The 27034-nt window shown below is 40.7% G+C and overlaps 2 protein-coding genes across 2 annotated transcripts in view; one reads left to right on the top strand and one right to left on the bottom strand.

Annotated features, from left to right (window-relative positions):
* HIRA (histone cell cycle regulator) overlaps nt 1-23644 on the bottom strand; it is a 35920-nt gene extending 12276 nt beyond the window's left edge. Inside the window, exons 1-16 of the mRNA XM_086761643.1 lie at nt 23426-23644; nt 16765-16827; nt 15899-16009; nt 15011-15101; nt 14403-14497; nt 13603-13698; nt 12097-12257; nt 11039-11206; nt 10400-10513; nt 8594-8664; nt 5764-5869; nt 4963-5190; nt 4162-4247; nt 3473-3667; nt 1914-2081; nt 170-374 (exon numbers count right to left, since the gene is read on the bottom strand). Coding sequence (XP_086617769.1) covers nt 170-374; nt 1914-2081; nt 3473-3667; nt 4162-4247; nt 4963-5190; nt 5764-5869; nt 8594-8664; nt 10400-10513; nt 11039-11206; nt 12097-12257; nt 13603-13698; nt 14403-14497; nt 15011-15101; nt 15899-16009; nt 16765-16827; nt 23426-23462 — 1995 coding nt within the window. The 5' untranslated portion in view covers nt 23463-23644. The remainder of the gene's footprint in view (nt 1-169; nt 375-1913; nt 2082-3472; nt 3668-4161; nt 4248-4962; nt 5191-5763; nt 5870-8593; nt 8665-10399; nt 10514-11038; nt 11207-12096; nt 12258-13602; nt 13699-14402; nt 14498-15010; nt 15102-15898; nt 16010-16764; nt 16828-23425) is intronic.
* Nucleotides 23645-23903: 259 nt separating this feature from the next.
* On the top strand, nt 23904-26877 carry MRPL40 (mitochondrial ribosomal protein L40). The gene is made up of 4 exons (XM_086761754.1): nt 23904-24112; nt 24769-24852; nt 25855-26010; nt 26349-26877. Exons 1-4 carry the CDS (start codon nt 23904-23906, stop codon nt 26656-26658), a joined length of 759 nt encoding a protein of 252 aa, XP_086617880.1. The 3' UTR covers nt 26659-26877.
* The last annotated feature ends 157 nt before the right edge of the window (nt 26878-27034 follow it).

Below are 27034 nucleotides of genomic sequence, written 5' to 3'. Positions count from 1 at the left end.
TTATAATCCTAAATTCTGAAAAGAATAAGTTTAAAGGCAAGAAAGAGGGATGGCTAAAAATTCTGAGGGACTCATACTACTTGTGTTTCCCTGACTTCATGGAACAAGTCAGCATGGGACCGACTTTATTAAATGAACATTTAAAGCCACAAAATCTTATTTATTTCACCTGAACAGTTAAAGTTACTGGTACAAGTCTGGAGTCTTTTCGAGGCCTTCCTTTTTTCTTCTTTTCTACCGTTTCTCCCTCAAGTTCCAGTTTCCGTTTGGGTGCACTGAGTGGTTTAGCAGCTGGAATCTTCTCTTCACTGTCACTGCTGCTCTCCAGAATATCCTTGGGCTTATTGTCTTTAATTAAATTCTGATCCTTCAGTCTGAGTAAGTAAAAAAGTACGTTTTATACAAGCTGATTCCACAAGCTGCCACATATGCTACATACTGCATTTTTGTAGGTAAGAGTACATTCTTAGCCTTGTTTGAGTGTATTTCGAAAGGCACAAAGGCAAGAGGAGGAAGCCAAAGAGGAAGCAACTCCTCTGCAAACACACAACGTGCAATATATATGTAACCTCATCAGACATATTCTCTCATTTAAAAAAGTTAACCAAACTAGCAGTTAGCAACTGCATAAAGCTGTAAATAACGACTTTACTTCAGCATTCAGTTCCAATTACAATCAGATCTCTTTCCCTGGGTCGATACAAGTAATTCAGCACTCTAAGATGCAAGAGCAGTTCACCTTTTCCCCTGTGATGGCCATTACACTTTCTGCTTACTCATACAGAACTTCATTTGTCATTCTGTTGCCTGTCCCCAAAAGTTGTCCTATTCAGTTCTGACTACTGGCAGATGCATATCTGCAAACCATACAAATGACCTCACTGCTTCATTTTCCACTTCAGGAATACAATATAACTAAAGAAGACAAAGTACAAATCCCTGTGAACTCTTTTGTTAACTGTTATACCCTAAAATAGGTCATTTAATCATATTCTACCCATTCCCTCCAATAGCTGGTTATTAACTCATAGCAATGTTTTGCCACTTATTCCACAACTCGGCTTCCTAGAAATATCTTGCATAATCCAAATCTTTTTTCTTTGGCATCTGAAGTATGCCAAACAATACACTTTTATCCATACTTTACTGATACATTAGAAGCAATTACGAGAGTAATACACATCTTTCTTCTGCATCTTATAGTTAAACCCTTCGATATTAAAATATTGAAGTATTTAGTAAATACACATTTCATTGACAGTAAGCTGGGGAACTACATACTTCTTTCTCAAGACTGCTATTTTTTCTATCATTTGTTTTGGTGAAGCAGGAATACTTATGCCATAACAGACTATGTCACAAAACCAAAGGCTTTCTTCTTTTTTTCTTTTTTTTTTTTTTTTTTTCAAATCATGTGGCTCCAAAGCCAAAACCCCTTAAAATCAAAGTGTTTTCTCTGCATGCCTTCAAGGCATAAAACTGAAATACATCTGCAGTTAATATGATGATAGGCCTTCTGCAGACATGTATGCTAATTTAATTTGAAGTAAACCTCACTCTTGTACAGAGATGCAGCCTGGCAATTTTTGTCTTCTAAGGAGCACTGATGCGTGCAGCCACACGTGGAGGCATGCGCACACACAGTCTCTTGTAATGATAGTTTTAACTCAGAATATTTCGAAGAGTCTGCTTGATCTCAAATGCCAGAGACAAATGTACAAAGGGATAATGCCAGCAAAGAATTTACCTATTTGCAGCTGTCCCCTTCCTTCCAATTGTGGAAGAGACCCAAGACAATTTCTAGAGTGCCAGCACCATGACATCCACACCGTAGAGAATCAGCATTTTAACCCTCTACATTCCTATGTTGGGGTTTTTTTTGGTTTTTTTTTTGCCCCTAGGCTATGTCTTACCTGTCCACAACAGTCTGATTTGTATTTGTTACAACCGCAGTCCCTGAGGTGGCTTTGGATCGTTCTGTAAATCTAGAATCAAATGCTTTCATAGGTTCAATCTTGGATGGAGTTGTCAACACAGAAGATGATGCAGAAGGAGCCGTTGAGGCAGAGGTAGCATTTACACTGTTAATAAAAGGGAAAACAAGGATTGAAAGAAATTTAGTATTGGTAACCTGCACTGCTCATAACAACTAAATAGCATTAATTACACTGGCTATAAATAATACTGAAAACCTTTCACTCAAGTACACATGGGAATTACGATATGCTTCTCCTCCTTTCATGCATCAGTATCTTGCAAGCTTTGCCTACTCTCAAAAGCTCTTTATGATACATCTCAGAGCTAAGAGCTTCATGTGTCCACGTAGATATATCTAGATTAAAAAGACCCTAATTCATTCATTATGTATTTTTAATTCAGAAATTAAATGATACTTTCAGCTGGTGCTTCCATACCCAAAGGGAAAAGATCATTATTTTAAATGATGACCGGGGTTCCCCGTTTTACCCTTTGTCCAGGTTACCAAATATTTTCCATTACAAAATTACGTTCCACTGTTTAATCAATCAAAGAATTTGAGCTGATACAATTCAAGTCAGGTTTTGATTTTGTTGTTGAAGAAGCCAAACTAGTTATTAGGCCTTTCCAGGCATAACTCTAAGGCAAAGGAATGTGTTTCCCCACACTAAAGCATTCCAGGGATCTGTTATTTGAATAGCTGTTTACTTTAGAGATTTTTCAATTTAAAGAAAGAATGGCTCTAAGATACCGATGTTTGTACTAAAAAGCAGTTAGAAGTCCAATTTCCAAAGAAAAGGAGACTTAATAGTTTCATCTGTCAATCATTTCTCATAGTCTGCCAACTCATTTTTCAATCTGTGGCCAATTTCAACTAAATTTGATGGAGTGGTAGAGGTTCCAGTTACATTGTGCTCTTACAAATGCTATAAAAACACATTGAGGAGACAAAACCAAGTCAGTATTACCACTGAGGGAAAAGCAAGTAAAATCTAGTTGTTCCATAATTAATCTGAAAGACACACTGGCCCATCAGCATATATGCTCTGACAGGTCATTGTCACTGTGCTCTGATGGGGTTGTTACACAGAGCAGAAGTATCACTGTGTTTGAAGAGCGAAGATCTACAGGACACAAGACAGAATTTGATGGAAACCAGGCTTCATTACCTCCACTGCTGGAAATCCTTCTATTATTTACTAATAGCAACCCAGTATTGTACAAGCAAGTCAATTTCTTAGAACATTATCAATCAACTGTGTACCTCATTGCATTGAAGTTCATTTTCAGAACTATGCATATGGTTTTATTTATTACTGGTCGATCACTTTGTTTTAACAAACAAATACTAATAAAATCTTGATGTTGGCAGGAGCGTTAGATTCTTGAAGTTTTGCAGTAGGGAAACCACTTAAATAATTGTTAATTACAGAACTGTAAATGAGAAATAAAAGGTAAACAAAGTCATGTAAGCAAAAGAACTGCAAATACTGACCCATCTTTATTGGCTGCATCATCTGTTGGTTTTATACTGGCTGCTGTTGGCTCTACAGAAGGCTTTGAAGTATTAAGGGAATTTGCTGCGTTAGAATCTAATGACATGAGCTGCTGGTTACTTTGAGAAGACATCATTGAGCCAGACAGAGATCCAGATATTGGGATGCTATTGAAAAATGCTGTAGAAAAATCCCTAAGCAAGAAGACAAACAATATATTTCTCAAAAACACTTAAAAAAAAATGAAAAATAATCATTTAAACTATTTATTCTATTCTTCCCTTTTTCACATGTAGATACTTGTATACAACTTAAATAAACCACCAACACCTAACTTTCCAGAGTCACTTCTCACATACAAAGGATGCTAAAGGCAGTATTACTGTAGATATCAGCCCGTAATAGATCAGAGAACTGTTCACTCATCTACAATGGTAAATAATGAGAATCAGCCTTATTTATTAGAAGTGAGATCTTACAACTAAGAGAACATCGGTTGAAACTATATTCCCTAAGTACACACAAGGTATTTCCAGCAAGTGCTTTAAGATGCTCTAAGATTAAAATAAGTGAGAATTCTGAGTTTGCACGGGGCTGGGGGGTGGGGGGGGGGGAGCAGGGGGAGGCAGAACAGGGATAAAAAGATAAAAAGGAAAAGAAGGATTTTAAAGACGACTTCCAAACATACCCAGTGTCCAGCTGAGCAATGCAGAGAGGCGTGATCCTTCTCCGACCATCTGCTGTTCGTGTTTCAACTTGTTTTTTTAAGAGATTCTGTTGGGAAATATATTTCTTCATTATTTCTGATAAATAGGAAATGTTTTTATTCTTTTTCTTTTTTCTTCCAAGTGACAAGAACAGGTGTATTAGATTAAAGATGTTCCTCAATTAAAAATCTGTTAACAAAGATTTTTTTTCCATATTGTCTTTGAACCATGCTATTATTGCATAAAATCAATCTACATCTTCATTAATACAAGTGTATTTCAATCCTATAACTTTTTTTTTTAAGAACAGTAGTTGTTTTTTAAGCAGAAGTTCATATAGTACAATGTACAACAGAATTCTGATTCTCTCCATATTAGAGAGTCAAGTCCGAAACATTCTCATCCGTGCACATCGAGTCCTTCATTAAAAGTTATGTTCTGTGTTTAGAAGAGCATTAAATACTGTTTTCAGCCGCGTTCATTGAGAAACTGAAACACAATTCTACAGTTGGACTGTTACTAGCTACCTTTGGTTTCCTTTCTGCATACCGAGAATATAGCACAAATCACAGAGATATCCAAAGCCTTTTTCTGCAGTCTCACTTCTGCTTAAGAGCACTGTAACTTTTCAACAAGTCCCAGTAATGTCAACGGGACCATTCATGGGTTGAAATGTGCCATTTAACACAAATAAGGAAGCGGAAACTGGTTGTATCATAAGCGGTCTGACATTTATTGGCTTAGTATTTGGCATAGACAAGTGGCTATTCAAGAACACCTACCTTCCTAATGTCCTCTAAACTCTCCCCGTTGACCATGCTTGCCACTTTGGGAGCCGCTGTCCCCGTCCCAGATGCTTCCCTAATTGACGCATTCTTCTGCTCCACCTGTTGCTGCTGCTGCCTCTGTTGATACTTGAGCATCTCTGGATTCTCAATAATGGTGGTAGACAACTGAGCTTCAGTCATTATCGCTAGGCTTTTACCATAGGTGGACTGATGAATGTTGCTCTGTGGGCGTTAAGCATGTATCACACAAAAAGAGTGACTGCAACTGCTAGTGTGACATCACTAATTATGATGTAATGGAATCACACAAATTAATGGAATACATAAAATGCAAATGCCCTCTGTATCATTTATACACTACAGATTTTTTCTTTCTTTCTATTTTCAGCTAACACAAAATCAATACGTAAAATAACTGGAATTCAAAGCTTTAGTTGCTAATAGCAATGAGAGGAAAAAACAGCCAACAGCAATCAGTTTAAGACAACTTGCATATATGCAAGTCAAAGAGTAATTTTAAAGTGTTTTGAAGCACCCACTCCTTGTTTCCTTAAATGTATAATGATGTGTAAGCAAGTGGATGTTTCCCAAATAGACTTTCTTTCCAGAATGGAAACTAATACCACAAATTCATTCCTTGACTACTCTTTTTTAATGATTTGTAAAGTAGAGAAGAACACATTTTTCTGTAATATGGAAGTCAATCACTACATACTTCTATAAACAGTTCAATATTTTAACTGAATAAATACATCCCTTAAATACGATCACAGATTCTATGAGTGCTTACTGTACCTTTTCCTCCTCACTGAGCGGATCTCCAAGTTCATCCTGGGAAAAGTCTAAAAAAGCCACTGATCCATCCATGGAACACACCAGGATACCAAGTCCATTAAGGGTCCTGAAGGAAATAAAGGTCCATCTTTGTTTTCAGTCTCTTTCATTGATGCAAAGGGGCAATACAATAAATCGCTTCATATTAAAATCTTATGCTAAGATTTTTATCACAGCAACCACTGGTGGAGCCAAAGAAGTGAGACAGCAAGGAGACAGGACGATAGGCAGCAGGAGCCTGTGTGCGAGTATTCCTTGGAGACTGCACACAGGAAGGTGGCGTTAGAACAATATACCTACCCATTCCATGATCAACACCTTGAAAACCTTTCTGTAGGGGCAAGACAGAATAGTGTTCACAATGAACAGAGAGAAAAATATAAATGTTATTTCCTTCAAAAGACACAAAAAAATTGTGTGCGAATGGAACTGGGTGGAGAAGGGGGTCTTCAGCAGATAAGAAATCGATACATCTCATTTAAGGCTGTAGAAACTGCTGTTTGGAGGCCATGGAAGATGAAGCTTCATCACGCATGGGAAACAAGTAACAGATAATCGATTCCTAAAAAGAGCTTACATTCCAAATTAAAAAGATAGGAAGGAGAAGGGACAAGACTCTTAAGAGAGCTCTATATGTTGCTTAAATGTCTACTTTCAGTTATAGAGCTCACAGAGACAATGACATAGTAGTTTACAGATTACTTGTCACAGAGAACAGAAGAAGAAATGGAAGCAGGAAGAACCCTGAAGTCCTATCCAAATTAGTCCAGCAAGGCTTAAAAATATATTACATGCATCATGGCTATAGGCATTTGAAAAGTTTTTCTTTCGTAGTGGCCGGTGCCCTGACAGCGTCACACCCAGAGAAGTTAACCTAGTTACATGGTGCTGAGGCTAACCAACACTACTCCAAGTCAGAAAACGATAAAATCTTGTTAAGAGTTTTCTGCTTGCTTAGCAGCCAAAATTGCTGAGCTCAAATTGACCTCTGGATCCGAGCAATTGTTCCACGAAAACATAATCATGTTCAGATATTATGATGATGGATCCAAGTCTGAAACTCTGAAATAGAAATGAGACAGCTATAATAATATGATAGTATCAGATTTCTCAATTTCCTCAGTCTGTTTTCAGAAGGAGCATGTTTCTGGAAGCATTCCATATTATTGACATTTTAGACATACATTTCAATTTGTAAATAAGATATAAAATAACAAGCTTCCTGATGATCCTTTGTCTCTCAAGTATCCCACAAAACCATTTCCTCAGAAGTTGCGAAATGTTAACCAGCTATTACTCCCAATGAGTAATAATGCCATGAAAAATGTGCAAATTGCAGATGTAGAAATAAAAAACACTACAGGAAAGCAAAACTATTCAAAGCTATTGTATTACAACAATAGCAGCACTCCTCATGAAATATTCCACTTACTGGTTTTCTAGTCTTAATCTATTAATGAAAGAAAAACGTTTTGGTTTTGAAAACTTTGTATTGTGCTTCACTGAGCTTCACGGCAAAATCCACATTGGCATACAGAAAATGGGAAGTTATACAACTGTAAGCTTTAAAATTTACAGCATTAAACCACCAAGATTGTTACAGCTATTAAGGTAGAATTTCAAAAGTTAGGAAGTGCTAGAATTAAGACAACCTATGTAATCAGCTGTGTGTCAATAATGAAAAAAGTATTAGTCTTTTCTTGTACAGAACCTTTAACTCTGTAAATCACCTGATGCATAGGTGCAGAGTGTTTTTTAAAATGACATTTACTGAGTGGTCTCATGATTATTTATCCCTTATTATTCAAGTCTTGCAGTGAATAAAGAACTATTAACTTCTGCATTTTTATGACCAGGCCTTAGGAAGAAAGCAGGAGAGGAGAGAGTACCACTAACTGCAGAAAGAGGAAAACAAGATTTAGGACAGTAGACTGCTGGGAAAGCGAGTTGTCCAACTCAACCCAAATCACTAGAGATGTCCTGCAGTCTTTGGGAAAGCTCAGCACTTGCCCTTCTGTTATGTCCTGTGGTTGGTGGATGGGGTGTAGTAGGTTCATTATCCCTTCTCTGAGACTTGCTTCATGATCAGCCCCTGCTACTCTTCAATACAGAGCAATTTAGACCCTTCTACATGGTGCTGCAACAACTATATTTTTACTAAACCCAAGAGATATTGCATTTACTTTTTTGGTAAACAAAAATTCTTCAGGCATTCAAATGATGAGTGAGAAGTGCATACGTGTGTGCGTGTGTGTGTATAAAGGAGTGAGTGTACGTATAAAACATTTTTTAAAAAATGAACTTTTTCTTTTGGTATATTGTCTCCTTAGGCATGATGGAAAGAATGGCCTAGAAGGTTCACCTGAATTTCTCATAACTGTATAGTGCAATAACTTTTCAGAGATGTTACGCACAAAAAACTAGCCAAGTCCATACTGTGATGTAAAATATATAGTCTATGAAAAATATTCAGATAATCATAACAAGTGGGAACTCATTCCACAGGTATTTTATTGTATCATGTTCTAAATACATTAATTTTTATTAAGTTTTAGTGTTACACAATCTCAAGTGACCACAGCTGACCTTTAAAGGTCCCTTCCAACCCTAACAATTCTGATTCTAATGTTACTACCAAAGATGTTGCAGCAGAATGAAAAAATTCAGGAACTGATTACTCGTGTTCCACCATCTACAACCAGTACTGTTTTAAGGAATTTCCAGTTAATGTGTGTAGCTAAAGCGGACAGCAACACATGGCTTTTGTAACAAACAGCAGAAATCAACTTACCAGGAGATGTCCATAATAGACTTGTCAAACAGCTCATGTATGACAACTAAAGGTCGTTTCAGACATGTGAGCTTAAAATAGAAGAAACAACACTCAGAAATTTAGAAGTTCTATGCTACCACAAATATTACTACATTAATACTCTCCCAGAGTCTAACAACATTCACCAAACAAGATCTGGCCAGGAGACAGCTGTATGCCTGATGGTATACCCAAAGCACCTAGGCACCTATTCCACTACTGGCACCGAAGAGCTTTGGAGAAAAACAGCTGCCATTCAACCCTCTCCTTTCTGAAACACAGACTGAATTTCTTAACCAACTGTGCCTTTACATCACAGTCATAGAACTGTGTAATTCTGCAGATGCTGAAGACCGCTTCTATTCTAAGCTTTACCGAGATAAGCATGTTGCAAACTCCCAGCATAAGAGCAAGACAGAAAACAGATTAGGTGTCCATGTTCTTGCTCAGACTATTTGTCCAAGTGAAGCCTATCAATGGCAAAGGGAATTTGACTCACAATGATTCCTAAAGACGACTCCTCTACACTTATGAATCAGCTTAGTAATAAAGAACTGAATATGAAAATTCCCAGTATCTTGTTCTAAATCAGACATTCTAAGCTTTTTAATGTTAAATAAACGGACTTAATATCTAGAATATATTGTGCAACTGAAATAAAGCAGAAGTAGTCAATGCAGTCTGGGATGTTTCATGCTCATAGGTTCACAGATGTAGTGTAGCGTAGTTCAGTAGTTACTTCTTTTATGTTTCCATAGGTCTGTGTTGTATACATATCTACTAAGCTCTCTGGGGCAAAGACTGCCCATAACTCTGCATCTCTGTAATACCTACTATAACCTCAACAGACACGCTAAAGGAAATTGCAGTATAAATAGAAACTAAAATACACTGAGAGTGATACTTTGATATGGGTATGCACTGGTAGCATTGCCAGAAACAGATTTAGTGTTATGCATTTAGCGATTGATGGATAAATATCACACTAGAATCTATAAATAGCAGACTGCAGTTAGCAATTGGTGTGCTCTGGCACATGTTCTCATCACAAAGCTTTACAAATCAGTTAAATTTATTCTCTGTCCTTTGCAGTTGCCAAACAATCCATCTTCCATTTATAAATGCAAGAATAGCTACTCTTCTCTTAGCCAGAATAACAATTTTAGTGTAGATTTTCAAGTAAAAGTAAAACCCCAACTAGATATTGTAAACTTGAATGTATACTTTAAAAGCTCATTCACTTTCACATTCCTTTCCACAGCAAAGGCAGAAGCCAGGGACTGAAGCCAGAAGAAAGCAGTAAGATGAGATGTATATATGCTCAGAAAGAGCTATTCCATGCCTGCTATATTCTCCTCATACCCATAAAAGCAATACTAACAAAGCTAGACTCCAAGAGTGATTAATGGGTAGGTGGGCTAAACAAAAGAAAAAGACATTACTGTTTCTCTCTGAGACTCACATGAAGAATGTGTAAAAGAGACAGGAAGAAGATAGGGCTGAATTGTGTTTATTAACTGAGCTAACACATTATTTCCCTTAACAGTTCCTCCCCCTTCCCAGGGCAACATACACTGCCACTGGCTTCTAGCTGCTCTTGACTTTAAAGAAATGAACTAACACCAATCCATTTCCTTCCCCCTCATCTAATCCTGTAACAGCAGAGAGAAAATAACTAAACATGAATCCAAATATAAGACTTAATGCTATACACATTACCTTTGTGATAAACCCTCAGGTCATCCAAATGACCACATTAGGCAAAGGCAGCAAAAAAACACTTACCCAGACAGAAAGTGAGCGATCCTTACTACCAACAGCACAACAGCAGTAGGGACAACTTGACTTGGTGGAGCTCCCATTCTTTTGTTTCTTCTTGAAGATTTTTGGATTGAATTTCTGAACAAATGAGATGCCACAAATTTTAGTACAGTAACTACATTTTAGTAGGAGACCTGCTTTAAAAGCAAGTTTTCCACTTAAGAGTGAAAAAGAAACATTTCATAGAAACAGAGTCCCTAACGAGACTCTGCAAGATCACTGACAAAAGCAGCATATGTTGTCTAATGCAGCTTTCTGAACCCCTTAACAGGAATGGCAAACAATATTAATTTACTAGCGATCAAGAACCCACTAGAAACCTAAGTCATTTTAATCAAGTCACTGAACAGCCAACAAAGTCAGTGTTTGATGACGTGCTCCTGTACTCCCCTTCCTTATCTTGTTCACCTATGTACAGTTCTCTTATCACAAGAGCAAGCTGACTGCTTCCAACATGTAAAGTTGGCATATTTTAAACACCACCATGCGTTAGCTTTACTAATCTTGACACCTATCTTCACCTCTTGTCCCATTTATGCATAAAATTATCAAAAAGCACATGTTAGAAGTTTTACTTCATGGATAAATTGTTTACTCACTCACCACTACGGTAACTGCCTTCCGATGCCCTACAAAATCCATGTTGGTTTTCCATCCATCCCTCTCAATGATCTGAGCGGTAGGTCCAGAATTATTCATGGCATGAGCAGAAACAAGATAGTGGCCATCAGGTGACCAGCTAAGACGCAACACATGAGTTGTCCCTCCACACTGACAAAAAGAATAAAAAAAACCCAACATACAAGAGCGTTAAAAGTGATTGGCAAACAAAGGATTTTTTAATACAAACTATTTAAATTTTAGATTTAGGGAAAATGATTACAAAGTAAGTCTTTTGTGAATATAAAAGAATGACAATACATGTAATTCTCAGCACTTCAGTCATGTTTATACAGGTGATCAAGCCCTAACAAAAGGGGGAGAACTTTAAAGGAAACAAAAATGTAAGTGTTTTTGGATGCTATACACTCAGTATTCATTGCAGTCCTAGTTAGTGACAGGGCTGCAGCACACCAACTGCTAAGAAAAATACTTCAGCTTGCAACAGCAGCTCATATATGAATTCAGGCATTTGCAGTCTATTACTAAGAGTAACTGCGCTAATCACAATACCCTAAGAACACTGCAAAACACTCCACTCACTAAGCACCAGCTTCTGTCCTCAGAAATTTGATCTCTTGATCAAAGTAATCACATAACAGCCCTATGATGCCAGACCAAAGATCCTTCCTAAGTACTTATCTTGTTTCTGATAGCAGCCAACAGAAGATGCATAGGGAAGAGTGTAAGCAATGTAATTAGTGTGCCAATACTTCCTTGGAATAACCTCTACATTTCCAGGAATTCCCTTAATTGTTTACATAACCCATATAAACCTTTGGCACCCACAACATCCAATGGCAATGACAGTCTCAATTTAATCACGTTGCGTGAGAAAGTAGTTCTTTTTTTCCCCCCCTCTTTTGAATCTGCCATCTGATAGTTTCGTTTGATTCAGCACTGTTAAATTTAACTAATGCTTGTGCAGAATCAGAGTTATTCTTACAATTTTCATTCATTCTACAGGAATTAACTTTGAATGGTCATACATTCTGAAGTACCTCATCAAAGGGTTTTGTGATGCTGGTTTCCAACTGCCAGTCCATGGTCCGCCACACCTTCAAACTTCGATCGTCAGCCTGAGAGGCAATATATTTTCCAACAGGATCCCAGGTCAGCCCTTTCACCAAGCCAGAATGCCCCTTTAAAGTGGCAAGAATTTCTGTGCACACAAAATAGAGAATAGAGAGGAGTTACTGTTATGTCCTTTCCTTTAGGACAGACTGTTGAGGAGATTTACACAATCTTTTTGAAGCAGCATATTAAGTATGTACAAACAATGTACAAACAACACATCAACCAAACTGGAACTTGTATTTAAGCTATGAATAATTGAAAAAAAATTAAAAATTTAAAAAAAAAAAAGAGAGAGAGAGAGAGAGAGAGAGAGAAAAAGAATTCTGGCCAGAATAAGATGCAAAACTTTTTATAAGAAATAGATCAGAGCATGAAGACCAGCAGAGCCAAGGCACTTCAGAACAGCACTTTCAAGCTATGGAAAGCAGCAGTTTAACTGGAATTTCAGTTAAACATTCACCCTTTCCTCTGCACCCAAAAATTACCACAACAAATTCAGCTTTATGCACCAAACGTGAACTAAGTCAAAGCTGTGACTGAACAGACACACAAGCCCAGCAGACCCGGTAACCTACTTTCAGTCAATCTCTTGCTTATCAGACTGTGAGAGAAGAGGCTGAGAGTACTGCACAGGGTACACACTCTGCTATCAGGACTGGAAGCAACTCTAAAATAAATGGCAGTGACGAGGCACCACACAGTGGGAGATTTAGCCCACATGAAGTTATGTAGTGAGAAGCAGCCAAATAAAGGCACATGCTCCCCAACTGCCACAGACCCTCGCAGGTCAGCTAAAGCTGTCCAGTGCACCGGCTGTGCCTGGCAGCACAGCCCCTGAGAAATGGAGGCCTCAGGACTGCGTGAATTGCCAGCACTGCAGCAACGGAACAAGGAAAACAGCCATGAAATACAAGACTTGAGAGCTTCTGCTGCTGTGAGGCTCCTCTAGTCCTTCCTTCCCTCCTCCATTGTGTAAAGTCACTGCTTATTCAGTAGCAGCATTTAAAATGGGGTAAATAAGATAATGTCACCCCCCAAAGGCAAATGAATAGAAAGTTCTGTAGGTACAAAGGTAACAGGGAAAAAAAAAAAATATATGCATATATAGATGTAATATCAAGCTGAAGTTCTATCGATTAGGGATTTTGCAGAGAAGGTAAAAAAGAAAATACTCATAATAATGACCTTCATGTAAAATCAGCAGCACGACCTGAATGTAGCTGTTGTCTACAGCAGAGTGGAATCCACAGATCACTGCCACCCAAACTTGGAGGGAGGACTGACTGACCAGATTGCAAGCGTGTCTTCTCAAAAAACAGACAACCCATTTCCACATGGAGATTTTCAGAGTCAGTGAAATACACCCATGGAGAGAAGAGTTTGTCACAAAGCTTTACATACTTGCACATCTGAAATGTAAGAATTCTCACCTGGAAATTTGACAGCATTCCAGATGACAACAGTGTTATCCACACTACAGGATGCCAGCCAGGCATCATGCGGAGACCATGCTACATCCATGACATCTGTTTAAAAAACAAGTTTCCATGTAAGAGGTTAATGATTATCATCTTGCTAACTTTTAATGTTCAATGGGGAACAACAACAAAAATCCAAGCCAGAGAATGCAATGTTTAGTGATTATAGGAAGTACTAATGCTTGTATAAAGTATCTTTCATTTTGAATGAAAAAGCAACAGCAATGCATTCGCTTTATTCCAACACACATGGAGCGATCAATGTTACTTCAATCTTTATTTTTATCATAGCTCATGTCAGCAGGTGGAAAATGCATTTGAAATTATCTGATTTATTAATCTTTTGCATTGCTCTTCAGCTATTTTTTCAAATAAACATTCATTTATTTTAAGAAGCTTCACCAAACTTGATCTTTTGCCAACCAGAAGATTATTCACTGCAAGGGTGAACATTTATTTAAATAAAAATACAGTTTAGCTTCCTTTATTCAGATTCATTTTTAAGCTAGCAAATAGCAAAATATAAGTTTCTTAGTTGCTAATTTTTCTACCACATAGTTGCTGGAAATTACTTGTAAAAAAAAATCAGCATTTGATTAAAAATGACATTTTCTTTTAGGTTTTCATTGTTGCTCTTAATTACTGACTTGCCATCAAATATATACATTTTCAGCAAGAAAATGTGACACTGAAAAACATTTTTTTTTTCCAAATACATGCAAATTATGTTCATTCAACATCTTTTAACTTACCTCCTGAATGGCTTCTGAGAATTGATACACACCTCCACTGCTCAACATTAGTAAGTTTGCTACTAGAACCAAACACAGTGCTAGGTCCAATGTACCTAATTAAAACAGAAACAGTTGTCAACAGAACCACCTCAAGTTCTTCAAACTTCCTTTCTAGAGAAAATTAGCTTCACAGTACACTTTATTTTATAGTCAGTATTCCTGCAATGAAAATTGAAGGAAAAAAATTGTATTTTTCAGAGAAAGTAATTTCAGTTACTTAAAAATTAGCTTCAATAAAATGTACAATTTCTACAGATAGCAAAAAATGATAACATTTAAGATAACTCTTCAAATCTCATCAGGAAGCTTTCTTCAAGGACAGAAGAAAATGCCTCAGCTCCTCGAGAGGAGAGAAACTGCCCAGGTAGACACATGCTCCAGTCCAAGAGACAGAGGAGACCCAATCTCCAATAACAGTGATGCGGTGTCCCAGGACTCAGCTCCTCACGCACCAGGCAAAGAAGTGAGCTTACAAAAGGCGAGCACAGGGAAGAAACTCTAAGAGATGTGACAGAGTAACCTATCTGAAATAAAATATAAAATTAAGAAGGAAGAAATGTGCTTACGCAGCTCGTTTCCACACCATAATCAGCTTGTCATCTCCCCCTGAAGCCAAGTAAACTCCATTGTTCGACCATCGCACACAGTTCACGCAAGCTGAAACGCAGAAAGGAAAGTTTGTAAGATGAAATATGAGAATAAGTCGTTCCAGACTGGAGAGAGAGTTTATCATAAGCAAAACTTGACAGGAGATGTTTAGGATTTAAGTGTTCTTTTTCCACTCAAAGCAGTTACTCTGTCTGCTTTAGATAAATGAATTGGTACTTATCTTTCAGTAGCAGTTGAGGAACTTCTTACTCTAAAAAAAACTATTCCTTATTTTAAAAAGCTTCACCAAAAGTAGCTCAAAAGAAGAAAGATTAGTATTCATCTAACAAAGGCAACTGCTTGTGGTAAATGAGGTGGGATTAAGAGGGCAAAGAAGGAAAGATATCTCTTGAAGAAAAGAAAGGAGGCAGCTTGTTCAGGTTAACTATACTTTCAAATGTAACGTGCAATAAATCCAGAAAAATTTAGAAGTATAACCAATATACTTCATATGATGTTTACTTTACACTTTTTTCTTTTCTTGACTTTTCCTTCAGAGCTCCCCAGTTTCTCAGAATGTGCATTACAATTACTTTGTGGCCACAGCTGGAAAAAGTTCCTAGGCAGATTTCCCAATGTATCTATATTCCTCTGTACATTTTCCCACATTTTAACATTTTCTGCTGGATCTATTAAGAAGTATATAGCCAAAATATGAGACCACTCTGCTGTATTTTATTGATTCTTCAACGCTGGACAGGGCATTATTTTTGTAATGACAAACACGTAATGCTTAAGCTTTGGCAAATTATCAGTAAAATGGCAAATTGGCAGTAAAATAAATAAATAAATAAAATCTTTGTTACCTAAGTGATTGTCCATCTGACAAAGCATCTTGGGAATATTTTCATTCTTTTCATCTTCCTCTTTCAGGACAGGAGCCATATTCCAGATCACAACTTTCCCAGAATCCTGACCTGTAAGAGAACAAAAGGCCCCTTCTTTTAAATACATGCAAAAAAGCTTTTCAACTTAAATCTCAGTTCCAGAACAGATGCTAGAATTTAGGCATTACTGCAGTGGAAACTTTGGAAACATTTGAGCACAGATACTGTCCTGATACAACTACACAAAGTCAGAAAGTGTATTATTTTTCTTGAAGCTATTAAAAATAAAGCTATACATCACTGTTCAAAAATCACACTTTACCTAATGACACCAACTATAAGGATGAACTACTTATAATAAAATTGTATTTTAGAGGATAAAATATACATTCAAATCCTAAATTGCAATTATTGTAGCTAACAGAATTATTCACTATTTTAATACAAATATTTTTGTACTTATTTCTTGAGCTATTCCATTTATATAATTGGATTTTTTTTTTTTTTTGTACCAATAGCTCTACTATTCAGCAGGTCATTTAGCCCAACTTCACATTCAGTTTCCCTTCAAATAAAACAGAAATTTGTCCAGTATGGCCAGAACTCAGTTATTGTGCCTACCATCTCAGTGATGTCCAGGAGGATGAGTACATTAGAAAATGTAACCCTGCCTTCTGCAGTAACAGCAGCACTTTTCAACACATTTTAATGACTTTTACCTCTAAGAAACACATAATTATGTAAGTGATGTGTTTTTAAAAGGGTCAAACCGATTAAAGTGTTGTGAAGGCACAAGATTATTATTATAGCCCAAAATTCTGCCTTGCATCAGTGGGCAGACATACCTTGTCCTCCTGTTGCGAACTTGGTCCCATCTGGATGAATGTCCACTGAAAATATTGGCTTTCCTGGAATTAGAGAACAAGCAACAACATATTGAATTGCTTTAGTCAAGAGAATGCAGTAATGCCAAAAGTCGTAACTCCTCTGGTTGGCGCCTAACTGTCTTCTTCTGAAAGCTATAGCTGTAAGAATTGCCGCTGACTACAGGAGTTGAAAGCAACCTGATGACAGGAATGACAGCCTGTTAAAAGTGTATATGGCCGTTACCATGCCATACCAAACCAGTGACAACCAAGGACACTTAATCCAGCAGGATATGCCAAATGCCTCAAAGCAAAGCAATACCACAAAACAAGCGCCAACGAGGCAAAACTGTATTTGAATAAGGAACTACTTCCAGGTTTCTACAGTTCATTAGCTGATTACTTGAAGCAAGTTTTGTTTTGGTTTCTGTTTTGCTTAAAATCCTCCCCAATCTCAGACTGCATCTGTTGGTCACACAATTACCTGTCTCAAAGTTAAATTCTGTTGTTAAGTGCTTCTACCATAAGTCTAGCTTTTATTTTTATGGCTTCCATACAGCCAAAGGAAGACCAACCAACTCTAATATAACTCTTAAATCTTCCAGTTCTCCATATGCTACACCTTTCAGAAGAAAACTAAGTTTTATAAAAATGTAAATCCTATAACAAATAACTAACGTAGCCGGGAATACCTTTGGAAACCAGATAACCCTCATTCCCAGCCTGTTCTCCTCCAACCACTGGATCACATACGCTCTCCTGTATGTTCACAGTTCTTTTAACCTTTGCAGGAGGAGAAGGAAGAGGGGAGAAAGTAAACTGACTGCCTTTCAATGATGCTCAAAGACCTACCACTAAGGATTACTGGAAGGAATCCGCATGTGATTTCCACATTCAAGTAATTTTTGGCAGCAGTCTGAACCCTTTCAAACTGGAATGCTTCTGCAAACAAGATCACACACGTGCCAGTATAAAATAAGGCAATTTATCCTAACAGCCACTAGTGCCCACTGTACTGAGATTACTCGATAAATTTCCCATGTATGTAAATTCTTGCACTGTATCTTCATGATATGCTAAGACATAAACGATAAAACCTGGAGAATTTATCAAGCGATAGGTTTTATATTGCAGCTGTAGCATATGACTTCCTTGACACTAAGCTGTAACGAAACCCTCATTCAAATATCCAGTATTTCTTACTTTTTGAGGGATACACATTTTGCTTCATGTCAACTTTTATCTTCTTTATGTTGACTTGTTTTAAGGAGTATTTTATTTGGACTTATACTGCAACTCTGACATTTGATTCCCCCTAAAATTTTTACAGGCAGCCAAGCAAAGACCTTAAGTACAGTAAGATGGCACTCAACTTACATTCCTTCCAAGTCCTTTAAACCACATAAAACACATAAGCTGAAACTTAGCTGTGGCTTTTCTTCAGATTGTTGTGTCTGGTTCTACCTTTTATTCTATTGACTGCAACATACAGGGGTAAGCTGAATATTTTGAGAAGGATCAGCGAGCAGCAAACATTCATTTTGTTCTTCCCAAGATGTGGAAGTTCCCTCACATTAAACCAGTGCATCATTTGAAATAGTTTAACCCACTGACACTTAAAGAAACAGTCTACATCCTGTAGACCTCACAGGTGACAGAGGTCACCTTTTCAATCTGTGTCAGCAGTCCTGGCCAAGACGACTGACTATACTCTCAAATTTGCCATTAGACATGAAGAGGAGAGTGCTCCTTCCACTAAGCCAGTTATCAAAGACCTCTTAATTGTACTAACCCGGCTCATGTTGCCTATGTATCATTCACACTAACAAGTTCCCCAGCAAACCAGAAGGAACTGTAACCTCTAACACAGGGGCATCAATTACCAGGAGGAATTAGGGCTTCCAGAGCCAGCACGGCACCTGTGAACAAGGCTTCAGAGTTTAGATGGTTTGTAGTTTTAAAATCAGTTTAATAGATGCAGCCATCTCACACAGGAAGACTCCTCCTCTGCTCCAGTTCCACCACTCTTCCTTCCCAGAAGTCTGCATTAAGAAGTAGCTGTGACCAAAGCACAGACTGGTAAGTTTGTCTGACAGACACGTTGCCTTCTCATTATTCAGGCAAAACAGATACGCTATACATGCCGAAATATTGTGAAGTAAGTCATTGCACCTGTTGCTTTGCAAAAATTACAGACATGATGTAATTTTGTTTTCCTTTACTAGGTGCTAAAACTATTATAACATCTCCAACTTCTGCCTTATCTCAAGAGCACAACTGCACAGGAGCAGTAACATCAGCTCTCTTCCTCCTTCTGGACAAAGTTTTTGCACAGATCCATAAATGGGGTTGATGAAATTTAAGAAATTATTTTACTTATGGAGCCAGAGGTAACTTAGCTACAAATTTATCATAAAAACTTTAAAAGCACATCACACCAGGGAAAACATCCACCTAGCCCAGTACTCTGTGTTCAGAAACCAGTACTAGATATCTCCTTAGGGATCTGTACAATGGCAAGCACACAAGGCTTCTTCCTAGGATAATCTTCCAGCTGCAAAAATTTCCAACACTGACTTCTTAAATCAGAGGCCCTCAACAGACTCCTATAAATTCAATCAGCCATTTATCAGATCCATAGTTAACAGTGTTCAAGTGCAAATGATCCATGTGTTTATGTAGTAGGACAATGTTCTCCTTTTACTTCTTTTCCTAGTATAAATTTGGTTTTCGATCTAATGAGCATCAAGTGGGTATTTTCACAAATTGTTTTAATCTCAAAAACTCAGACCTCAATGGAAGGCGTCAGGTCACAGGGCATTATTTATATGGGAAGTTTAAAAAGGGTATGGACTTTGCTCCCGGGAAAGGCAGTGGTGATAAATGAAGTCCTCAGCAACAAATCAGTTTTCCTATGTGGCTTAACTGCGATCCAGGAAGAGATCTAATTCCACAGGTAACTAACCACACACAATCATCTACCCAATAAACTTGGGCTTTCCCGCCAAATTTGCCAATAAGCTTAAAGCACAATGAACGTGAGGCCTGTCAAATTAATCTCCTGTACGAGCCAAGTAAACATTGTTTCCATCCGATGGGTAATTCCTAATAAATTGGACTAGTTTCATACATCTCAATCGCACCAGCAACGCCCAGATGCAGCCAGTGGTTAACCTTTAAAGGCATGGTTTAGTAAATAAATGTTTCTAGCATCACATTGCATGAGGAAGTAAACCAGGTTCGTTAAAAACGGAACACATATGACAGACCAGATGTCCTGCTGGATTAGTTGTTTAAAGAACTCAAATATATATTATGTACTTAAAGAAATACTGATAATGAAACTAGCTTGGAACAAAGTGTCAAACCAAGTAAGATAATTCAAACCCAAGGGGAAGGTCATATCTTTAAAAAAAAAACACACCAGCCGAAGAAAAAAAACAATTTTAAATATTGTGTCATTTTTGTTTGTTTTTTAACTTTAGGTAATAATCATTGAAATGTACATAAAATTGTCTAATTTTATGTGAATTTCTACCACAATATGAATGAGTTTCTATTCATTTTGCTTCCAGCCCATCTGATACATAACATCCAACATGACTCACAAATCAATTCAAATATTTACATTCCACCATTACAGCTTGGAGAGATAATAAACTCTGCGTCTATATTTAAACAAAATCAGGCTCCAATTTCTACAAGCTGTTATACATGAACAGCACCTTGGGGTTTGCACGGGTTTCCCGGAATGGCAAGGGACCTCCTTTCCTGCAGGGCTCAGTGTTTGCCTGCATTAGTCACCTTTCAGCATCTGGGCTCTCAAAACCTTGTGTGCCAAATACTTATATACAACGGTTGGATGTGTGATGCATCTTTATAGAGGAAAACTGGAAAAGAGAAGGAAACCACACCATCTGTGTCTTACAGTCACCTGTTCCTGCCCCCACCATTAGAGTGGGCTTTTTAACATTCTTCCTTGCTTTAAGAAAAAGGGACATGGAAGAGAAGAACACAACAATAACGAGAATTTAATGCAAAATCTAACAAACTCACATTAAGAGTGTGAAAAGCTTACAGAAAATGCATCTGAAAAAGAAATATTTCCAATAAGTACTCAGATAAAGTGACATTAAGAACTCCAAAACAAAAACCTGTAGTCAAAACGTGTTAAAGTGCTTTTACCGTAAATGCACGGCGTCTCAGCTGAGCAGCACACAACTCCCAGGTGTACTGAATTTCCCTGCTACCACACTGACTTCCAATGTCTGTTATCTCATGGACAATATATGCCTGTAAGCATCATTAAATTCATCCTAGTCTGTTCAGTAAAGTACAAATCCAAAAATTGAGAGGGGAGAGGGAAGGGCAGGAACGACAGCACCTTGATCTGGTGTGCGGAAGAGCCCGTCTTGCTATCAGGCCTCTTGCTCACAAACCAACCACAGCAAAGTAGCCTCTTGTGCTCATGGGGAAAACAAAAGGAGTAGAAATTATCACAATGAGTCTCCAGTACGCACAGAATCAATTATCTTTACCCTGTTTCTGGAGAGGTTTCAGAGCAAATACACAGGCCCATTAAAAGTGATGGAGACTTCTAGCGTGCAGCGATGCCTGCAGGATCGGGAACCTGGGTACGCTAAAAGAGGCTGACTAAACTCACCAGTTTCTAATCCTGCACTCCCTGCCCCAAGGATAAGAACATGTGAATGCTATATAGTCCTGCATACGTTAGCAGACCTTAAAGCGTTTTACAAATGAAGCCAGTGATGAATGTCTGTTTTGCAGGCAGTGAAACTATGACAGTGACTTGTCCAAACTCATCCCAGCAGGACCGTGGCAGAAATGGGAATGAAAATTAGGACTATTGAGGCCCTGAGTAGTGCATTACCCACTACGCAAAGTATCACAGGGCTTTATAAACAGAGCCTTGCTGCAAAATGCTTGGCTGAAGACTGTTTTCTGCAATTCACAAACCAACACCAAAATGGTTAGATGTATTTTAACTTGCTACAGATTTCAAATACATACCCATGCCAAAAGATGCACCCATTCACTGAATAAGGAAAAAAGTTACGTATCTAATCTCTGTGATCTGCAAAGATTTAGGCCAAAAGTTTTTATTCATCTGCTCCTAAGTGTACTCCCACTGAAGATTCAGAGAGGCACAGGACAGTCTGCCCACAGGCAGCCAGAGATTAAGATGTAAATGCTACATTTGTTTAGATTAACTAAGTAGAAATGTAAAAAACATCTCCCATGTTTTTCCAGTTCACCACAACCTTTCGCAAAAAGGCTGTGTCCCTCTGTGACTACACGGCCACTGGAGAGTAGTTCAAGTAAAGACGGATGCGAAATTCAACTCGAGCGTTAAGTTACTGTTCTTAAAACCTGCAGCATGATTACAAAGACAACAACAAGCAGGAAGGCAGCTGTAGAGTTGCATGTCTGTTTTTTAACTCAAAGCACACTTCTCCAACTGGAATAAGGTTGTCTCAGCGTCGGTTTTACTCTAGATACCGGTCAGCTAGATGAGTCCAACTATTGGCATTTATACCAAGGTATAAAATTTGCAGTTGAAATAAAGCTGTACGCAAGAATTTGAGGACAAAGCTTGTATAAGCACAAGTGAGCTCTTCACGTTAGAACTTTTCTCACCGCTTTGCCAGGAACAGTATAGATTTTACTCTGGAAATTCATCATAAGTGGTGTAAATACATAATAGTGATGCTATCCTGTACCCGCCGCACTAGGAAAGCGCGGAGCTTTCTGCCAATATCGACACTTCATTCCAAAAGTGTTTTAGCTCACAAATCTACAAAATCGCTGCAGGAGTGGCAGAGAGGATACTATATAACTTCAGGGAGTCGTTTTGAAAGTTCTGTCGGAAGAATCTTTTCCCTCCGTGGCAAATGACAGCGCAGGTGAGCAGTGCTGAAGCTTATCGCACCCGCGGACTTTAACACCGGACCTGACTCAGCACCGTGAGCCCACTGCGGGCAGTGCGGGGCGCCGGCACGGGAGGCACGAAAGCCCCCCGTCCCGTGCAGACCACACTGGATTCAGACCCTCCCTCTCCACTTTCCCAGTGCGCAGCTGCCCCGCGGGCGGGCCCGGCAGGTAAAAGCGGCTCAGCCCGCAGCTGACAGCGCTTCCCCGCGCCCCGCAGAGCCCGCGCCCCCCCCGCGCAGAGCCGGCTGCCGCCCCTCGGGCCGAGCCCCCTCACCGCACAGGCTGCGCACGCCGGAAACCGCACTTCTCCAGAAACCCCGGGTTCGCCTTCGCCCTTCCACCCCGCTGCGAGCCCCCCCGATCCCGCTGCCTCCGCGCAGCCCCCCTCCCCGGGACGCCGGCTGCTCCCCGCTGCCACCGCCGCCCGCCCAGAGGCACCTGCCCGCCGCCGCCGCCGCCCCGCCCGTTCCCCGCAGCGCCGAGCACGCCGCGCCCGCCCCGCACGCTGCCAGGCGGCAGCTACAAACGGCCCCGGCCGCCCGCCGCCCGCCCCTCCACCCGCGTCCAAACTCGCCCCACGCGTGTGCCGCGCCCCGGCCCCCGCCGCCTCCCCCTCTCCGCCCGCGGCCCGTTCCGCCGCCACCTGCCCGCCCGGCCCCGCGGCACCTGCCGCCCGCCCGGCCCTCACCATTGTGGTTGACCCAGGTCGGCTTCAGGAGCTTCATTGTTCCCCGCCCGGGGCCCCCGCCGGCCTCCGCCCTCGGGACCCCAGGGCGGCTCCGCCCGGGCTGCCTCCGCGGCCGAGCGAGCGGCGGAACTCAGCGGCCGCCGGCCACCATGGGCCCTCGCCGCGCGCCGCTCTGCCCGCCCCCTCCGCCGGCCGGAGCCGCCTCAGCGCCGCTCCATGCCCCGGCGCCGCCCGTGCCGCAGCCCCCGCCGCCCGGCCGCATCCCCCGCTCGGCTCCCGGCGGCTCCCGGCAACGCCGGAACTCGGCGCCTGGCAACCGCCTAACCGGCCCGGCGGGAAACAGCCGCCCCCGAGCCCCGGCGTTCCCCCGCCTCGGCCGGCGGGGGGCGAGATCCCGCGAGGCGCCGCCGCCCCGCCTCCAGGGCGGTGAGCGGCTGGGCGCCCCCTGTCGGGCGCCCCCTGTCGGCCCAGCGAGGCGATGGCGGCGGGGCGGGGCGCGGGCGGGGCCTTCCCTCAGCGCGGCCAGCCCGGCGGGAACGTTTGTGAGCCGGAACAGGAGACGCGGGAGTCGGGGCACTGCCGGCGGGAAGTGCGGGCGTACCGCTGGCGCTCCCGGAGAGCCATGTTGGCGGCGGCGGCCCGGGGGCTCTGCGGGTCCTGGGCAGCAGCCGGCGGCCCCCGGCTCAGGTAGGGCTGGGGGGGCTTTTTGGGTCTGTCCGGGCAGAGAGCCTAGCGAAGCGTCCCTTACTCGGGGTTCCTGCCTCGCCCTGTTCCGGCGAGCCCTGCTCCCGGTCCCCTTCCCCGGCGGGCCTGGCTCGCCCGGGGCCCCCTCGGCGGCCTGGGCCTGCGCTGCGGGGTCGGGAGCGGTGTGGCCTGTGTCGGCCTGGTTCCGCACCGTGAGAAGCCGGTGCAAGGGCACCCGGGCCCGTTCTCTCTGACATCCGTCGAGGTTTGAGAAACGGACTCTCTCTCCTCCTGAGTGAACGGAGGCGGTTTACCTCTCCAAAATCAGTTCTTCAGAGAGGCCATTGTCAGAGCTTGAGAATAAAATTGCTCTAACCTATTTGTAGACTTAAAAACTTGCTTAAAAATCTGCTTCACCGCTCGCTATGCTGTGGATTCACAACACTGAACAGCCCAAATATTGGGCTTAGTTACCTCGCCGAAGAGCTTGAGGTTATCATGTCGGGGCAGACACTGTATGCTGTTGTGAATTCAGCAGCCAAAATGATTTGAAACTCATCACTGTAATTTATGGCCAACAAATAGCTCTTGCACTTTGCAGAATCAATGTCATCAAAGTCTGTTTCTCCTCATGGTTTACGTTCTTTTTTCTTTTTCAGTTCACGGCTGCCCCAGACGGTTCCGTTCAGAGGAAGTCACTGGCAGACTTCGCTGCTGGCGTTCAGGGCATCCCTCCCTGTGAGGTGAGTGCAACTGCCATGGAGTTACATAGCAGTGTGTTCATCCTTGGGGGAACACAAACCTTCCCAAGTCCAAATCAACTTTTAACTATAGATGCTTGCTTTTCAGTTACGATATGTAAAAATAGTTAAGAATTGTTGGCATATTGAGGAGAGTTCAATTGTTACCTATACAATTATTGCTTTATGCTTTTGTGTAGTTGTATTTGTTTCCTCAGCCACAGAATGTGGTTGGAGATGTTTGGATTTAAGCTGTGCTCCAGAGTTCCATTTTGTGCAGCAATGGAAACAAAAGCCTAGCTGAACCAAAAATATACTATAAAGCGGTGTACTAGACAGGCTGCATTTATGTCTATGTTACGTTTTGGTATCCATGTTTTATTTTGATGAAACTAGATTTAAAATATCTTGGTAGCTGTTAGCTACCATCAGAAAGACTGTTTCACACCATGAAGGTTGTTTGTCTGATCTGCACGGCAGGAATGATGTCCTGGAGGCCCACTGTGAGGATCAGTTTGTTTGTGGAGCACGCTGTATGCTATCTTGGGTATAGTGGATCTGCGTGGAGAAGTACAACAGGAGAATAACATCTGCACCCTGAATTTGGTTCCAAATGTGGAAATCTTAAAAGCATGTGTAAAACCACTCACTCTCTTCTTTAATGTGTGATGACGGGAATACTTGCAGATAAATCTGCTGTGCTGCACTCTGAGCTAGCGCAAAACAATTCCAGTTGAATTTTTGTGGAACTTCCTCGGGTCATTCTGATGTTCAGCACAAAACCAGACGCTGCCTTTCTCAGGCAGGTGCAGTTCTCTCTGCAGAAAACCTCACGAGACATTACTGTGTCCTGGAAATTACATTACTTGGGTAAAGCTAATGGCTGGAACTTCTGTTAGGGACCAAATTAAGCAATGGGAAGGAACAGTTCTCAGAAAAGGAAAGTGAAAGTTGCTGGTGCTGAATGACAAAATATCTTCTTTCATTCATGTATCTCCCTTGTAGAGCACAACCAAAGAAGAAGAAGAAAGTGGATGTAAGGAGAGAGCAAGCACAGAAGGATCGTATGAAAAAGAAGATTAAAAAGTTGGAAAAAGCTGCCCCAGAAATGATTCCAATTGAGGATTTTATAACGCCACTTAAGTACTCAGATAGCAACAGGTAAGCAAGACTGTCTTTCACCAGGCACTTGCATGCACGGAAGAAACACTTCTAATTTCTTTCTCTGCAAAACTGCAGTATAGTGCCAGCCTGGGTACAAAACCTTATCTACTTCTACCAGGACAAAAACTTGGAAAGCAAATTCGATTTGCTCCTGCTAAAAGTAGTGAAAAATAGCAACATGAATTTCCTGTTAGAATGACCATGGAAAACCTCACAGACAGACACTGCATGGATGAAATGTATTCTCTGGGCTTGGTGGGGATTTTTTTTCTTTTAATTTGCTCTTTGGGTTGCAGGCTATTTCTCTATTACAATGTTGTCTTATTCTTTATCAGAGTGCGAACTCTTCCACCTCTGTCATTTGAGGAGTCTGAAAGAAGAGTTTTACTTATGAAAAAGTGGTGTTTGTTTAAGCAGAAACAAGATAAGGCAGAAAAGAAAGCAATTCAAACCCTTGTAGAAGCTCAACAAGAGGCACTAAAGGAACTGCGCCTTGAATCCGAGGAGTTGTATCAGGCAGCAATCAGACGAGATGAGGGGCTTTTCCCCTTTCAGAGAGACGGACCTAATTATACCCCACCACTGCCTGGTTACGATGCTCCTGAAGGAAAATGCATTGATATCACCAAAGTGTATACGCAGTGATGGAGGAGTTTGTTGTTCATCTGGCAAGAGCTACTCAGCCAACTGAAGAAGGAAAGAGTGGAGTAAGAATAAACAATTCCTTCTGCAGATTAAAGTACTGTAGGTGTATGACTGTAAAAGAAAAATATATTAATGAAGTATCGGTTTGGGTTTGGGATCTAGGTAACAAGACACCCAATAAAACTATGCTACCTGACACTTGTGCCATACAGGAGGTCACAGCTGACTGTTTACTGCCTTTCTTTTCAGATTTCACTGAAGTACTTTTGCATATAAGAGGGAAAACAGATAGAAAATACATCGTGACAAAGCCAAAATTAAGAGTTTTATTTTAATTTTTTTATAGTTTATCTATTGTAACATGGAACTAAGTTTC

The sequence above is a fragment of the Chlamydotis macqueenii genome, chromosome 17 (genome assembly GCF_036417535.1).
Source record: "Chlamydotis macqueenii isolate bChlMac1 chromosome 17, bChlMac1.mat, whole genome shotgun sequence".
NCBI classification, from domain to species: domain Eukaryota; kingdom Metazoa; phylum Chordata; class Aves; order Otidiformes; family Otididae; genus Chlamydotis; species Chlamydotis macqueenii.
The sequence above is the reverse complement of the archived record's forward strand: the minus strand, read 5'-3'. Positions and strand labels throughout refer to the sequence as shown.

Bases quoted from the DNA above. Each gene is read 5' to 3' on its own strand.
- MRPL40 (XM_086761754.1), top strand. From the start codon at position 23,904: ATGGCGGCGGGGCGGGGCGCGGGCGGGGCCTTCCCTCAGCGCGGCCAG. The intron at 24,113-24,768 runs GTAGGGCTGGGG...TTTCTTTTTCAG, and splicing joins GCCGGCGGCCCCCGGCTCAG to TTCACGGCTGCCCCAGACGG. The intron at 26,011-26,348 runs GTAAGCAAGACT...ATTCTTTATCAG, and splicing joins AAGTACTCAGATAGCAACAG to AGTGCGAACTCTTCCACCTC.